The sequence below is a fragment of the Gossypium arboreum genome, chromosome 12 (assembly GCF_025698485.1).
Source record: "Gossypium arboreum isolate Shixiya-1 chromosome 12, ASM2569848v2, whole genome shotgun sequence".
In the NCBI taxonomy this organism is placed as follows: Eukaryota; Viridiplantae; Streptophyta; class Magnoliopsida; order Malvales; family Malvaceae; genus Gossypium; species Gossypium arboreum.
In genome coordinates, this window is record NC_069081.1 from 104648697 (window position 1) to 104665458 (window position 16762).

General features: G+C 33.6%; 2 protein-coding genes across 3 annotated transcripts in view; both read right to left on the minus strand.

The window, feature by feature from the left end:
* LOC108479544 (probable inactive purple acid phosphatase 1) overlaps positions 1-3143 on the minus strand; it is a 4657-nt gene extending 1514 nt beyond the window's left edge. The window contains exons 1-10 of one of the 2 annotated variants that reach the window (XM_017782218.2): positions 2934-3143; positions 2573-2745; positions 2361-2452; positions 2186-2252; positions 1950-2072; positions 1349-1441; positions 1131-1260; positions 731-812; positions 391-523; positions 34-239 (exon numbers count right to left, since the gene is read on the minus strand). In XM_017782218.2, coding sequence (XP_017637707.1) covers positions 34-239; positions 391-523; positions 731-812; positions 1131-1260; positions 1349-1441; positions 1950-2072; positions 2186-2252; positions 2361-2452; positions 2573-2743 — 1097 coding nt within the window. In that variant the 5' untranslated portion in view covers positions 2744-2745; positions 2934-3143. Of the gene's footprint in view, positions 1-33; positions 240-390; positions 524-730; positions 813-1130; positions 1261-1348; positions 1442-1949; positions 2073-2185; positions 2253-2360; positions 2453-2572; positions 2756-2933 lie in introns of both variants that reach the window. The other variant, XM_017782217.2, reaches the window with a different exon arrangement.
* A 9134-nt stretch (positions 3144-12277) lies between these two features.
* Positions 12278-13084, minus strand: LOC128285495 (protein MAIN-LIKE 1-like). The gene is made up of 3 exons (XM_053022969.1): positions 13031-13084; positions 12672-12921; positions 12278-12612 (listed from the first exon to the last, which is right to left on the minus strand). The coding sequence occupies exons 1-3, from the start codon at positions 13082-13084 to the stop codon at positions 12278-12280; spliced, it is 639 nt and encodes a 212-aa protein (XP_052878929.1).
* Between the last annotated feature and the right edge of the window lie 3678 nt (positions 13085-16762).

Consider the following 16762-nt stretch of genomic DNA (forward strand, 5'->3'; position numbering starts at 1 on the left):
TACAAGCTCAAGCAAAGCCTGCTAGTGGACAACCTTGCAAGCATATAAGGCACAGCTGATGCAATAGGCTCAATCTGTGCAGTAAATTGGTCCCATTGTGAAATATATCCATTAGCATAACATATATCTCCAATGTGAAACACAATGTCAATGTTTTTCAGATCTTTGATAAGCTGTTTAGTAGTGTTAAGAGAGCCCCGCTGGAAATTATTGTATTCATTAGAGCCATCAGCTTCATCCTGCAAGATCAAAGTTTTAACCTCAAGAAACGGCAAGTCCCGAATGTAGAAGAACATCATATTTTTAAAGTTCAAAAAAGAAAATCATGACAATTTTTACTTCATACAAATTACTAAATATGTAATTAGAAGTTGCAAATGGGATTCAAACCTTTCCCATATCCCCGAAAATGACTACGCGTTGCAAAGAATTCTGACCAGGAAATGGAGATGCTCTAAACTGGTATTCTTTACTCCAAACATATGTAATGTTGAACAATCGATGCCCCAGTTTGTAGGTATACCTTCATAGTAAAAGGGAGTAAAATGTATGTTACTTGGATTCAAGTAACTGTCGGATATTGATTTGCATATGGTCAATTTTTAAAATTCTTTTTATATATTTGGAGGATTCTTAGAGGACCATATTTCTATACCAATGTCCAAATATGTATCAGATATGGATATCAGATATTAGTGATTTAAGAAACATAAGGAGTCGGAGAGAATACACTCTGTTCGGCCACAACTCTTTCAGAAAGATTGTATGTATATATCCGGGATCACGCCATCTGACGGTCCTCGCTGGTGCACCTGATGATGCATTTATAGAATGAAAAGGAAAAGGAGAAAATTATAACTGTTAAAGGAAAGGAAAACAAAAGAATCCACTTTGATAAGGTGAAATGGCATGATTACCAGCATACCCGAGAACAAGGACAACCAAGTTGTTCAAATTAATAGAAAGTAAGAAGAGAATCAACCATCTCAACCTATATTATATTAATGTCCGCATATGCATCAAATACAAATGTGGGGTACGGGTACTTAAAAAGAAAATAAAGAATATGAGTAATGAAAGTTATATATAGATGATATGGAAATATAATTCAAGTCCAAAGAGCTATGTACCACACACGCTGCTACGTTCAAAAGTTAGAGTAACAGCTGGGGAATGTTGTTGATGTCCGCCTTTAGGACCCCATTGAACAAAAGGCTCTGCTTCATCAATCCCATATCCACTAGTCCAAGTTACGGTCATCTGAGAAATGAGACCAACAAATCAATGGAGAATTTTTCTAACATGACAAAAATGTTGCTCAAGATTGCAAAGGAAAGACTTCATTTACTTCATCCCATTGCTTTCCTTGTGCTAAGCGTGGATAAACCGGGGCATTCGGATTTGCAAAAGATACTGTGTTTGATACTGCCACCAGCTTTGGCTAATTATGAAATGTAACAAGGATTAGAGGTAATAATCGACTGACGGAAAAGGACTAACCACAAGTAATTTCAGAAAATAATCATGATTTTCATATGATAAGTAGCATTAAACACAACTGAGGAACATAAAAGATTGAAAACAAAAGATGTAAGGGAGTTAGAATACTTGGGTTCGGATATGAACATCCAATAATCTGTATATGTCAGACACAAATATTTCTAGCTTTTTTCCGTGTATTTGAAGGATTCTTGTAGGATCATGCCTTTATACTCTTGTCTGAATATGTGTTTGACATGAGTACTTAAAAGAAAAATGAAGGGTTAGAGCTACATAGCATCGGCAAGTTAAGCAAATGCAGTCTTATGCTCGTGGAACAAAAGAAAAGAGATGATTCTATCATCCTTGTACACTGCCATACAACCTTGAGAGACAAGTTCAAATTAGCATATAAGAGTAGATTCAGTTCACACCTGAATCCAAGTAGGCAAGGAATTCTGTGAACTTACATTTAAGAAACCATTTGAAAATAGTGCAAAAGAGAAGTCTGATCTTTGGTTAATCAACTGAAGCTTCAAGGACCCTTTTCTATTAACTTTGTAGTCAGGACTAGTGTAATTTGCATACCGAAACTGTTGAAAGAAGATGGTTAATCTTACTAATTGTAACATATTCCATTAACAATTAAAAGCAGGCTATGAGAAAGAACTTGAAAATTTCATAGCAAAGTAATTTTCAGATGAACCTTAATAGGTGCAGAGCACAGCAGTGGAGGATAAACCCTTGGGTTTTCTGCTGGGCAGGTTGATGCACTGCAAGTTTTTAGTTAGCATGGTATACTGTCAGTTGGAATAAAGATACATACTAAGTTTCAATGATACAAAAATATTCAGGGGGAAGGTATTGGCCTGCTATTCTACCTGAAATTTGCAGGAGAAAATACCCCAATCCAATCATCCATTGAAGGGTTTGGAGAGCTATATTCCACTGTAACCCATTCTGTATTTTGACCCTAACACATCAGGATTCAATGACCCGATGAAGACTTGAAGATCGAAAAAATGGCATGTAATCCAGAAAATAGATGATCATTGCAAGGCTAATTGTAAAAAAAGCTGCAATTTAAGCTTACATTCAGTCCCAGAACAGTAGGAGAGGCTTTAACATAAGCAAGGTTGTCAAGAGCTAATGTTGCTTTATGAATAGCAATTCTTGAAAGAGGTTGGATTCCATGTGAACTTGCCCTATGAAGTATTGCAAGAACCAATAAAATGGTCCACATGATCATTCTTAAACCCTTCATCCCTACAAACATCTGAAATCGATCATTTAAAAAAAAAACCTTCAAACTTGAAAAGAGAATTATACAAGAATCAAAGCTTAGCATAATTACAGTTTCCAGATACCAAAACAAAGGTGAAAAGCTGTTCCAGCTAAGCTACTTATGCAAGACTCCAATACAAATAGTCATAAAAGGTGAAATTTAAACTTACCCCAAAAAGAAAATGCATGAAGAATTGAAGATAACAATATGGGGATTAAGAAACAGGATTGAGTCACCGAACTAGAAACCTTTAAAGGAGTTGGAGATTTATGGCTGGTTGAAAGAGTTTTTTTTATTGTAAAGTGTGAAGTAGAGGAATGTGCTGAAGGGAGATTCCTTTACGATCATGTTTTCCAAGCTCAGATTTTTAAAAGCTACAAAAGTCAACTTATAAAATGTTAAAGGGATTTTTATTAAGACAAAAAAAAAATCAAAATAATACAATAAAAAAATTATGTACCAAAATGGTTCATTTAGGATGGTGCCGTCTATGGTAGCGGCGTGACCACCCTGACTCTCACGTTGTATCATTTTCTGTTAAAAAAATAGTTAAAAATAAAAAATAAAAATAAAAATTTGAAAAAAAAGATAGAGGGGGTGCCAGAAGCGGCACCGGTTGTGCCTTTGGCAGACGCGGCACCTGACCAATATAAGAGCTGAAGCAGCAACTTCGGAAGCAAGAAGCAACAGCAAGGAGAAGAAGAGAAAAATAAAGAAAAGGAGAAGGAAAAAAATAGAAAAGAGAATGTATAATTTTTTTAAATAATAAATTTTATATTGTTATTGTGTTTTTACTGTTATTATTATTGTTGATTTTATTGTTTTTGTTGTTAGTTATTATTATTAGTAAAAAACCTTATTATTATTGCTAGTAAAAAGCCTTATTATTGTTAGTTATTATTATTGTTAGTAAAAACTATTATTAGGATTGTTGCTTATTATTGTTAGTAAAAACCCCAATTATTGTTAGTTATTATTGTTGTTGATTTATATTAATTTTATAAAAACCCTAAAAAACATATTTATGTTATGTAAAGAATGTTTTATTTTTTATGTAATTTATTTGTTATATGTGTTTTAGGTTCATTAGATAATATTTATGAAATTTATTTGGTATGTTATAGATATTATTAGAAATGGCAACATATTTGGTATTGCCTAATGAGATAATAACTTCAGCACAAAGGGAGAAAGTTGATAAGATGATGAGAGAAATGCAAGATTATAGAATGAAATCAGAAGAAGACATTGTTCAACACGTTATCACAGTAAATAAAAAGATGCAAGAAGTGTTGTGGAAGGGTCATGAAATGATTAGAAAGAATAAAGTGCAATACTTAACCCTTAGAGACACATTAATAGAACGGGACCATCAAATCATTTTAGACCAACTTTGGAAGACATTGGTACCACGAACCTATTAGAATCTAGTTATATGCTTCGTAAAGTTTATAATCTCTTAAGGAGCAAAGAAAATAGCGAGACAAAGTATAGGTTCACGAAAGTTGACTGGGAAGCAAAATGTGATCGACATACCATGAATGGATAAATTAGATGTTAGGAAATTACCAAGAGAATTTCTAATTTCAATACTTACTATAAAGATTGAAGAGGAAAAAGATCTCGAGAAAATACCAAATTGGGTTGTAGAAGATGAATATGAAGAGAATAAAAAATATTTAAATTGGATTGTACAGTATTTCCCAGAGGAAGATACAGGGTCAGAGATGGACGAAAATGTAGAACTGAATTTAAATGGTTAAATGTAAAGATAAATATTGTTCATGTACAAAATGAGAACTAAAAAAGTATGAGTTTATGAATGAAAAAATTGCATGTTGATTAATTAAATTTTTTATTTAAGTAATTTATTTGCTGTTCGAAATTGTTTTGAAAAAGTTTGTTTATTTTTTAACAGATTGAGCATTGAAGATAGATAATCAGTTTTTCGTATGTGTTTATTTCGATAGAATCATCTTGACAACAACTGTTGGATACATATTTGAATGTCGACAACAAATAGCAATGAGATTTAATAGAAATGTCTCGTTGGATGATATGAAGGGAATGATTAACGCAAAAATTGTTAGACGTTGTGAGAGAAGAATCTCGAAACTTTTCTACAAGTTTTCAGTTTCGACAGATCCCATCAAATTCACCGAAATGGAACTTGTAGACGACGAAGACGTGGAGACAATGATCGCTCATTACTGTAGGAATGGGAGTGACAAAAATGTACTGATTCACTTATTTGCTAAGTTAGCCAGTATGGAGCAAATTGAAAATCTCGCTGCATATGGTAAATGTAACATCCCGAAATAGGGCCTAAACGGAACAGTGGTTACGAAACCACGAATCTGAGATAGAAAAGTTTATTGCGATTAATTTTATGATTTACCGAGTGATTAGATGCATGTGTTAGAATACCGATAAGAAATTTCATTGATTGCATGTCCGATTTGTATATTAGGGCTTAATTGCAAAAGTTGATAAATATGAGTTCTAAATGCTAAGGGATTAAATTGAAGTGCATAATTGAAGTAGAGGTCCTTAAATGGAATTAGACCATTATATTTTCATGGACAAAAATGGATATACATAGGTAAAAATAACTAAAAAATTTTAATAAAGGGCATTTTAGTAAAGTGTCAAATAAAAGAATTAAAAAGGGAAAAAATGGCAAAAATGTGCTCATCTTCAAGGGTTCCCCGTAGCTAGGATTTGTTTCAAGATTCCAAGCTCTATAGTAAGTGATTCTAAGCCCCGTTTTTAATGTTCTTTACGTTTTTAGGGTCCCGATAACTTGATTAAGCTTATTCTAGCAATAATTTAACCTAGGGTTTATATTTGGAAAACTACCCATAGGTGAAATGTGTTTATTTTGATATTTTATGGTAGAATATGAAGCTCGAAATTATGTTAAACAACTTTTGCTAAGCGATTTTATGTGAAAACGAGTAAAACGACATAATCGGTAAAAATACCTAATGTTCATAACTACATGTTAGAGTGAGAATTTTATGTTTCCATAGAAGGGAAAAATGATTAGAATGTCATAAAACATAAGAAAATAGGATGAAGTTTAATTTCCGAGCCTTAGGAAAAAAGTATAAATATGTAAAAGTTTAGGGTAAAAGTGTAATTTTGCCAAAGTTTGAGTCAATGACTGTTTTAATAAATGTGAGTATTAAATAAGCTAAATTTGTTATTATAGATCAAGAAGAAAAAAATTCGGAGTTAGATCGGGGAAAGAAAAAGATAGTGGACTAAATCGATATAATTGATCGTATTTTGTTTCGAGGTAAGTTTGCGGTAAATAAATGCAATATTCTATTATTTTATGTTAATTTTGCTAATTTCCAGCATGTGTATATTTATTTTATGAAATTATTCGAAGAAGACTTAAGCATGAATTGACGGAGAAGTAATTTCAGAAAGTCCTGGTTGAACCTTAGGAATGTGTAGGATACAAATGTCATGACATTAGGGTTTAAGGATACCATGTAAGACCATGCCAAGGCATCTCAATTGGTAAGGTTTCTAAGGTAAGGATACCATGTAAGACCATGTCAAGACAAGGCATTAATAAGTTACTATAAGGCAAAAGTCCCATGTAAGACCATACCAAGGCATGGCAATGGTAAGTTTCAAAAGGACACCACGTAAGACCATGACAAGTCATGGCAATGGTAAGGTACCCATGTATCCTTAGTATTCCAAGTGGTTCAACGGGAAAATTTAAAGAGAATATCAAGGTAAGGTAAGGTAAGACGAGTTATACTAAAAAGGTAAGACAAGTTCATGCTAGAAGAGCAAAGGTAAGTATATAATGTTCATGTATGCTTGATAAAAAAAAAGGTAAGTAAAATTTATTAATAAATTTGATTAAGTAAGTAAGTATTTAAGTAAGTGAGTAAGTGAAGAAGTTTAAAATATGTCTATGACAATTAATGAAGTTGCATTAAGTAGTATCATGCCAAGTAGTAAGATAATTCTTATGAATGTTGTTATTTATTTGCATGCAAACTTACTAAGCTTAATGCTTACCCCTTTTATTTTCTTTCTTTTTATAGTTTTTTCAAGGTAACTCAGGGATCGTAAAGTATGTCAGAGGTCTGGGCACACTATCACAAGGATTATTTTGGTATAGCTAGACGTTTCATTTTGAGTATGGCATGTATAGCATCGTAGCAATTTTGTGTGTATGATCTTATGATATGGCTAATGAATGATATGTAAATGCTTGATAATGATTAGCTATTGGAATGGCTAATCAAGGACATGTTTGGTGTTATGTATGCTTAAATGGTTATTCCATGGAAATCATGAAAAAGGTGAAATTAGCTTTAAAATAGTATCAGACAGCAGTAATGACATGAATTTGAAAAATAACTAAAAATAATAGAAATGGATTTAGATAGTGAATTAGATATAGAATTAAATCTTATTGAGGCTATTTTCATATGAAAGAAACAGAGTAAATAAAGGAGTTGTATTTTATGAGATATTTAAATTTTGGTGAGATAGGGTCAGTGTGATTTCTGAATCCCCTATTCTGAATTTAGAAATTCACTAAAAATTGTACACAAATAATTAGGAGTTATACTTTATATGTATAGATTCCTTATTAAGTATAATTTTAATAGAAATAAACGACATAGTTATTTGAATTCTGTATAGGGAGAAAATTAATTCGTAGTGAATAGAGGTTAGAGCAGCCAAACACTGAAACAGGGAAAACTTTAACTAATAAATTGTACTAATTGGCTAGACCAAAAATTTTGAAACAAATTTAGTAAGAAGATATATGAGTCTAGTTTCAGAGAAAATTTACAGATTTGAATTTCGAGTTTCATAACTCGAGTTATGATTTATTTAGTGACTATAACGCAGATGGACAGTTTATTTATGAAAGATGAAATAAATTGTTTTGAATTGTTTAAGTGATCGGAAAATTTTTATTGATTCCAGTTTGTTGCTGAACCATTTTAATTTCATATTTTAGGGTCTCGAGGACCCTTTTTAGGGACATATTAAATGAATGAAACTAAATTAATTTTAAAAGTAAATTTTTTTATACCCTAAATTAGTAAGCTAAGTTCGATAACGCTTCGTGCTCGACTCCGGCGACGATATCGGGTAAGGGGTGTTACAGTGAAGAACATAAAGCTCAAAAACCGTGCATGGTGGCTCCAATATCATACGTTGATAGTGAATCGACTATACGTGGGATCGGTATCGATCTTAATGTTACACCCGACATTGATGTGGTTGGTGATGATGGATACGATAGTAGTGATCCTTGTGATCAAGAGGTTGATAGTGATAGTGATCCCGATGTGAACGATGTCCCCGATGATATTAATGATGAAGACGTGAATGTCGATGGAAACATTAACGCGTTTTTGGTCGGGAATCATATGCGACATATTGTGATACATAATAATCCTGGGCCACAAACGTCGCTTATAGACCCTGACGCGGCGCATGTAGCTGAGTTTTCAGAGTACCCTGAAATACTTTCCGCTCACCGGCTGGCCTTAAATTTTGATCCTAAGGAGTTTTTCGTAGGCCAGAGATTCAAAAGTAAAGAAGAGCGAGTATTTGCTATTAAGCGGTATAGCATGAATAAATCAATGGATTACAAAGTTGCAGTGTCTAAATCAACATTATATATTAGGGAGTGTTGGAAGTCAAGAAAGGCTGCAATTGGCGGGTACGAGCTGTATTTATTCAAATTTCGTAGATGTGGGAGATACGCAAATGTGTTGGGCCTCACATATGTACATCAACATGTATGATCGAAGATCACCGAAAACTTGATTCTAAAACTATCTGTACATGTATCATGCCAATGGTGAAGGACATGCCGACGATGATATTAACGAAGAAGATGTGAATGTCGATGGAAACATTAACGCATCTTCGATCGGGAATCATATGTGACGTATTGTGATACACAATAATCCTGGGCCACACACGTTGCTAATAGACCCTGACGCGGCGCATGTAACTGAGTTCCCAAAGTACCTTGAAATACTTCCTGCTCACCGGCTGGTCATAAATTTCGATCCTGAGGAGTTGTTCGTAGGCCAAAATTCAAAAGTAAATAAGAGCGTGTATTTACTATTAAGCGGTATAGCATAAATAAATCAATGGATTACAAAGTTGCAGTGTCTAAATCGACATTATATATTAGGGAGTGTTGAAAGTCAACGGAAGGCTGCAATTGGCGGGTACGAGCTGTATTTATTCAAATTTTGTAGATGTGGGAGATACACAAATTTGTTAGGCCTCACACGTGCACATCAACATGTATGATAGAAGATCATCGAAAACTTGATTCTAAAAATATCTGTACGTGTATCATGCCAATGGTGAAGGACATGTAGACCATTAAAGTTTCAATACTGATTGTTGAAATGTAGGCACAATTTTAGTATCGAGTATCATATCGAAAGCCATGGATAGCTAAACAGATGGCAATTGAGCAATTGTATAGAGATTTCGATGCATCGTATAACGAGCTACAGGGATGGATAGCCGTTATGCGGGAGTACGTACCAGGGACTGTCATTGAGTTACAGACACGACCTTATTACGGCCCAGATGACCAACTATAGCCGGGAAAAAAATTTCCATCGGATGTTCTAGACGTTTGATTCATGTGTACGCGTATTTCTCTACTGCAAACCGTTTGTGCAAGTGGATGAGAGCTGACTATATGGAAAATATACACAGATCTTACTTCTTGTCGTTGCTCAAGATGGCAACAGGAACGTACTCCCGATAGCATTTGCCATCGTAGATAAGGAGAACATGGAATCATGGGAATTCTTCCTTACCAACTTGTGGAGGTATATTATTAGCAACGATAATATTTGCATTATCTTAGATAGAGGGAAATGATTAATTGCCACCATTAGACGTTCTGGTGTACTATGGAGATCCGTTTACTGCATTCGACACATCACGACTAACTTCCATCGAAATTATAATAATACAAACTAGAATAGACAAGTTGTGAAAATGGGTAAATGATTACATTAACTTTTCAATATAAGTTTTAATGTTTTAGGGCAATACTGTAACTTATCTTTTCTTAATACATATACAGCACACGAGCTAGAGCCACACATTTTTCGCCAAAGAATGACTCGACTTGAGAGTGACATGGAGGGTCAAACAAACACATCTTTCCGACAGTGGTTGAATACTATGGAGCTGTAGAAATGGGCTCAAAGTTTTGACGAGGGTTTTCGTTATTGTCAAATGACCATAAACTTAGTGGAGGGGGTCAACGCTGTATTGTTGAAAACACGACATCTTCTAATTTTATCTGTCTTCTTGGCTACATTCTACAGGTTGGCTACATTGATGCCAAGAATAGGTCAGCAACAAGTCAACCAGATGGAGGCAGAACACGTGTTTATCGAAGATTTCAAGGATGCAATGGTTGCAAATCGTCAAATGGTGAGGTCGATGAATGTAGAAATATATTCATGACGCCTTGAAACGTTTCAAGTTACGGAGACCATTGGTCGTCGACCCGATATACCACCTAGGTCCTATAGAGTTGATCTCTGGAACAGACGGTTCGATTGCAAGAGGTTCCAAATACTTCATTATCCATGTGCGCATGTCGTGGTAGCGTGTGCTAAAGTGAACCTTAATGTTAAACAATTTGTTAATGATGTGTACGCACTCGAGCGCATGTTATGTGTCTAGGAAAATGAGTTCCCCATCTTGATTGACCTGTCTACGTTGGAGGTGCCTCCAACGACTTTCGAGCTTTTCCCAGACAGAGGGCTACGCAGGAATCCAAAAGGTCGTTCGCAATCATCCATAATCCGTAATGAAATGGACATTAGGGAGAAATCCGATAGTAAGCGTTGTGGATTATGCAGGTTAGCTAGTCATAACCGGAGTAAATAGCCGCAGCGAAACTATAATGTTGGACAATCGTCACGATCGGGTAGGAATTGAACTTATGTTGTAATGTATTTAATTTTTATAAAAAAAATTATATTGCAAAGTTTGTTCTAATTAGATTAATGTTGTAATGTATTTAATTAATGTTCCAATTAGATTAATGTATTTAATTAGATTAATGTGTTTTAATGTTCAAAATGTCCAAATTAATCTAATTTACGTTATGGTTAAATTTTGTTCCACTTTTCAAATTTCCAATTAATCTAATTAAATATATACAAAAAAATACAAACTTTTTAATATCAAAACCCAAGAAACCCCTAAAATAGATGGTTCGATGGTGTGGTCCTAGGGTTATATTTTTGCGGAGGTCGACGTTCACGTTGTGGGTAATTACGACGACCAACATCCTCTTCAGTCGCAGGTAAAGGTGTCTGATACATGGAAGAAAAATCATATGGCTCGAATGGTATCGATGAACTTGAGCCAGGAGGAGTGTCATGCTGTGGCGGATACAACCCAAAAGGAGTGGAGTATTGTGGTGGATACGGGCCGGAGTAGTGTTGTACTGCAGTGGATACGGGTCGGGAGAAGTGTTGTGCTGCGATGGATATAACCCCAATATATCAAACTCGTAATGGTATCCGCCCCCTGACGAGCCCAGGAAATAGTCATTGCCTAGCAAATCTGGATGATAAGAAGTATCAGCTGAATGTGAATGCGATCGCTCGGACTCGACCTCCAACTGTGGCTCGGGCTCTAGCTTTGGCTCGGGTTTGGGCTCTGGATCTGGCTGTGGCTCGGGCTCTATTTTGGCCACTGGCTCGTATGCCCCAGGTCGCTACACGTGCAGGGGGACTACAGTCGACTGCCCACCAAGTAAATATGGCTTTCCCACACTAAAGTACCATTGTATGTACTCTAACGATGGTTGTAAATCGGAAGACATATCCATCTTATGTCTTCGAGCCATCAAATTATTCCACACCGCAATGTATTTTTGGTGCACAACCACCCAATAACTTCCATGTTTTCCTTTTTTATTGATGCCGTGAACCTTCCACACTTGTATTAGCGGATTCGGGATATACAGGATGCAACCAAACTGCTGTAGTACTCGATCCCTGTGGTACCATTCGACTACATTAAAATTGATAATTGGTGCGTTAATGCACCACAATTGAGAATCAATGTAGGCAGACGATGGTATAATAGCCGCAATTTCTAGTCTATGATATGGCATCCATATAAACTGCACAATTAATACCATAGTTAAAATTTAACACGATTTGAGTAAGATATACAAAGTAATTACATGTCACGAATATTAGAATAGCTTACCCCTTACCCGGCATGTTGTTCAATCATCAGACGATATATCGAGATAGTGTATGACCTCCTGATACCTGGATAAATACTCCATCTACGAAAATAATTTTTAAGTAAATATAGTATCGTTAGAATAGTATCATTATAAAGAAATTGTCAATGAATAGCAAGTTAAATTTTACCACCTGTTAACTAGTGAAATACGTATGGTTGGTGACTAACCAATACCAAGAATGACATCCGATAAAGAGCCTATGACTGCAACAATACAAGGCATCCACCTATGTCTATGGCATCAGGCTTTGTCGTCCGATAAAGCTCATGATACAACATAGCCAGAACTGCGGAACCCCAACTATACGAGCAAACATTACGTAAATCAGCTAATAGAGGTAAATACTGGAGATGAACCTTGTTGTTGTTCGCATTGGGCATCAGTACACCCCCTATAATTTGCATAATGTATGCTCGAGCTGCGCACATCAACTCTTCTTCAGTGGCATTAACTGATAAATGCTCAAATTTTGCTTTTAGCCATGTAAATTTCAAATCTGAAAAATTAGACTCATCATCACCAGGCGAGGCTCCTATAGGCCATAACAAAGTGCAGCTGACTTAGTTATCGCATTTACGCCCGTTATGGCACTTCCGGTGATTGGGAGCCCAAAGTGCAATGCAACATCCTCCAGAGTGACAGTGCACTCCCCATACAACAAATGAAAAGTGTGGGTCTCCGGGCGCCAACTCTCGACCAATGCAGATATTTCGTAATGCAAATCAAACGTCCGGGTCAAAACTGCTGACCCGAATCCAGCTGACTCCAAGTAGGGCATCAGTTGTACATCCGGGGAATATCCTAAACCATTCACCCAGCCACTTAATGCGTGGTACGAGTCCTGACAGTGTTAAATTACAGAAAATAGTTCTAATAACATAATATATTTCCTTAAATTACGTAGATCTTTTTTTAATGGAACTCGTGATTAACAAATAACAATATAGTACCATATTATTGACTGTGTTAGATATGTGAGGATCTTTCCTAATCAATGAAGCCATTGCGATGCTCGCAATTTCAAAATAAATTTTGATTATTAATTTTAATGTTTGATGAATTTAAAATATTTATCGAATAACTAAATTTTATATATTGCTTTTAATTACAAAAAATACTAAAACAGTTTTTTCGACAACATATTTTTTCCTATACTACATTAAAAAGTAAATATATCTAACTCTAATACAAATATTTTATTATTATTTTAAAATGATAATAAATAAAATATTTCGGTTTAAATTATAATATATATAATATACCCGACATGTAGTTCAATATTTTTAAATTAATTTTTATTTAATAATAATGTGAGTGATGTAATAATAATTAAAAAATATGATAAATAGCTCAATACTATTTTAAAATGTATTATAATATGTAATTAAATTCCTTGGAAAATAAAAAATATGGGAAAACAAAAAGGGTTATGTTGTAATATTCTTAATTTTTTCGGTGATTTTGGCCCTTTGCTTGTATTTTTCTTAATTCTCGGATTTTATTTTTAAAATATACCATTTTCATATTTTATTTTTATATTATTTTAGTATATAATATTTCAAATGTATTATTTTAGTGTTTTTATATTAATTTAGTAAAAATCCTGATTTTAACCATTTGTTTGTATTTTTTAGGATTTTATTTTCTAAAATATACTATTTTCGTATTTTATATTTTTATATTATTTTTAGTACATAATGTTTCAAATGCATTATTTTAGTATTTTTATATTAATTTAGTAAAAACCTTGAATTTTGGCCCTTTGTTTGTATTTTTTATTCTTGGATTTTATTTTTAAAATATACTATTTTCGTATTTTATTTTTTATACTATTTTAGTACATAATGTTTCAAATGTATTATTTTAGTATTTTTATATTAATTTAGTAAAAACCCTGATTTTGGCCATTTGTTTATATTTTTTATTCTTGGATTTTATTTTTAAAATATACTATTTTCGTATTTTATTTTTATATTATTTTAGTACATAATGTTTCAAGTGTATTATTTTAGTGTTTTTTATATTAATTTAGTAAAAACACTGATTTTGGCCCTTTATTTGTATTTTTTATTTTATTTTTAAAATATACTATTTTCATATTTTATTTTTATATTATTTTAGTAAAACCCGCCAAACCACTTTCCCCCAATAAATTATTTTTTTCAGTATTTTATTTTTTCATTAAGATATTTTTAATATCTTATTTTTATACTATTTTGTAAAAAACCCCATCACATAAAAAATAAAAATAATATAATCATAATATAAATTATGAATGAATGAAAATATCAAGGTCCACAGAGAGTTCGTCTTTTTCTTTGGCTTGTAGCTAAGCAGAGGCTTCTTACTAATTCTGAACGAGCTAGGAGAGGGATTGGACATAGTAGTGCTTGCCCTCTTTGTGGGCATGAAATCGAGGATATTCTAGATGTTATCTGTGACTGCTCGAAGGCTAAGGAAGTCTGGATGCTCGTTGTTCCCTCTGAGAAATCTACCAGGTTTTTTTCTGACCCTATTCAAATTTGGTTTTTCACTAATCTATGTTGTCATGATAAATTGCAGGATAAGGGAATTACTTGGTCTTGTCTTTTTGGGATAATTGCTTGGAGACTTTGGAAGAATAGAAACCTTTTCATTTTCCAAGACATCATTTGGACGGTTTATGAGACCATCAAAACCTCCCTCAGTTGGGCTCAACATTTTGAATCGTTATTTGGTGTAGTCAGATTCACTGCAATCAGTTTTGAAACTTCCTATCGCTTGGCTGACAATTTGGTTCACCTATTTACTGATGAAGCAGTTGCTAGAGATTCTGGAAGCGCCTCAGTGGGTGGAGTGGTTCGAGACCGGAGTGGAAATTGGATTTTGGGATACACCTATTATTTGGGTAGATGCTCACCTTTGGAGGCTGAATTCTGGGGCATTTTTGATGGAATTCTCATTCTATTAAAGTAAGGGTTATAAAAAAGTTCGAGTTCAGTCTGATAACCTTAAAGTGGTTAAGGCTTTATCCTCGGAGATATCAGTGGATTCAGGCACTACGGTTCTCAGGAGAATTAAATGACTTCTGCGCTCTGATGGTCAATGGGATTTTAAGTATGTCACTAGGGAGTGTAACTTAATTGCAGATCAATTGGCAAAGTTTAGTCTCTCTTGGAAATCATCTCTCCAGCATTTTGAAGTGCCTCCTGATTTGGTGGTTAAGGTTATTCAGCAAGACAAAACTTGTAGAACCTCTTAGGAGGTTTTTTAGTTGTAATTCTGTTTATTTTTCACCCAAAAAATAAAATAAAATAAAATAAATACAAACATACCTTAATATCTCTTTTTAACTAAATAATACATTGCAAAAAAAATAAATTTAAAAATTAAATCTGAATTAAATCAAAATTAATTAACAATAATAATAACAATTAAAATAAATAAATTATTTTCCTTAATTTAACATTAATTACTTAATTTATAAAAAATTACTTTTTTTTCTTCTTTTTCTTTCTTTTTCCTTCCCTCTCTTTTTTTTCTCCTCTTTTTCTTTTCCTTTTTTCTTCCCTCACCAGTGCCGCCTCCTTCTCCTTCTTCTTCTTCAATTCTTTTTTTCTTCTCCTTTTTTCTTTCTAGCCGAAATGAACTTTGGGGACCATAATGGTCCCCAAACAAAGAAAAAAATAAAGCAGCCCTGGGAGACGGTGCCGCCTCTACCACGTCCATGATCAGTGCCGCCTGTGGCAGGACTCGACTGGTGCCACCTGCGGCAGGCCTTCCACCGCCTGCCATGTCCTATCCCATCGTTTTAGCATTTTTTTTCAATTTTTTTTTGTTTTAGATTTTTTTTGTTTTTTTAATAGTACATTTTGTTTTTTTTTTTTCACAAATTGTGTTAGAAGCAGGGTGGTCACGCCTCTGCCATAGGCAGCACCACCCTGCATGTACCATTTTGGTACATAATTTATACTTTGTACCATTTTGGTGTTTTATTTTTTTGACTATATTAGTAAAAAACCCAAATGTTAACATAGCTGCCTAAACATCACTGATAGGCAGTGGCGAGTCCCGGTGGTTGGCAGGTGCACCCGACTAAAATTGAAAATTTTTCATTTACACCCTTCAAATTTTAACTTATTAATAGTAAAATTATATTTTAATCTTTTAAAATGATAAAAAAGTAATTTAATCATTTCAAAATTATAAAGATAAAATTACTAAAATGATAAAATTATATTTTTATTATTGTAAAATATACCATTTAATTTTGATCCCAACAAATTTTTAACTTCACTCTTACTTACAATTGTTGACAAATTAAAGTTATCAATAGAATGAAAAGAATAAGTTTAAAAAATCCAAAATTCTATCATTTAGAAAACCAAGAGTGATAGCCATAATGGCATGCTTGAAGAGACGAGAAAAGAAAAACTATTTGAAAAAGGTCAATTTACTCATATATGTTGAATTTTTTAAATTTGATTATTTATGTTGTTTTTCCTTTAAATTTATTGATATATATTATTTTTGGAGAGAGAAAGGAAAATATATTCTAAAAGATGCATAATATGTTCTAAAAGATGTGTTTTTACTGCTACAGGACACGTTTTCACTGTCACCATCATTTTCACTTTGTTAAAAATAATTTTTTCTTACGGTTAAAAATTAAAAGTTTATAGGTTTATTTTTGTCTATGTTTG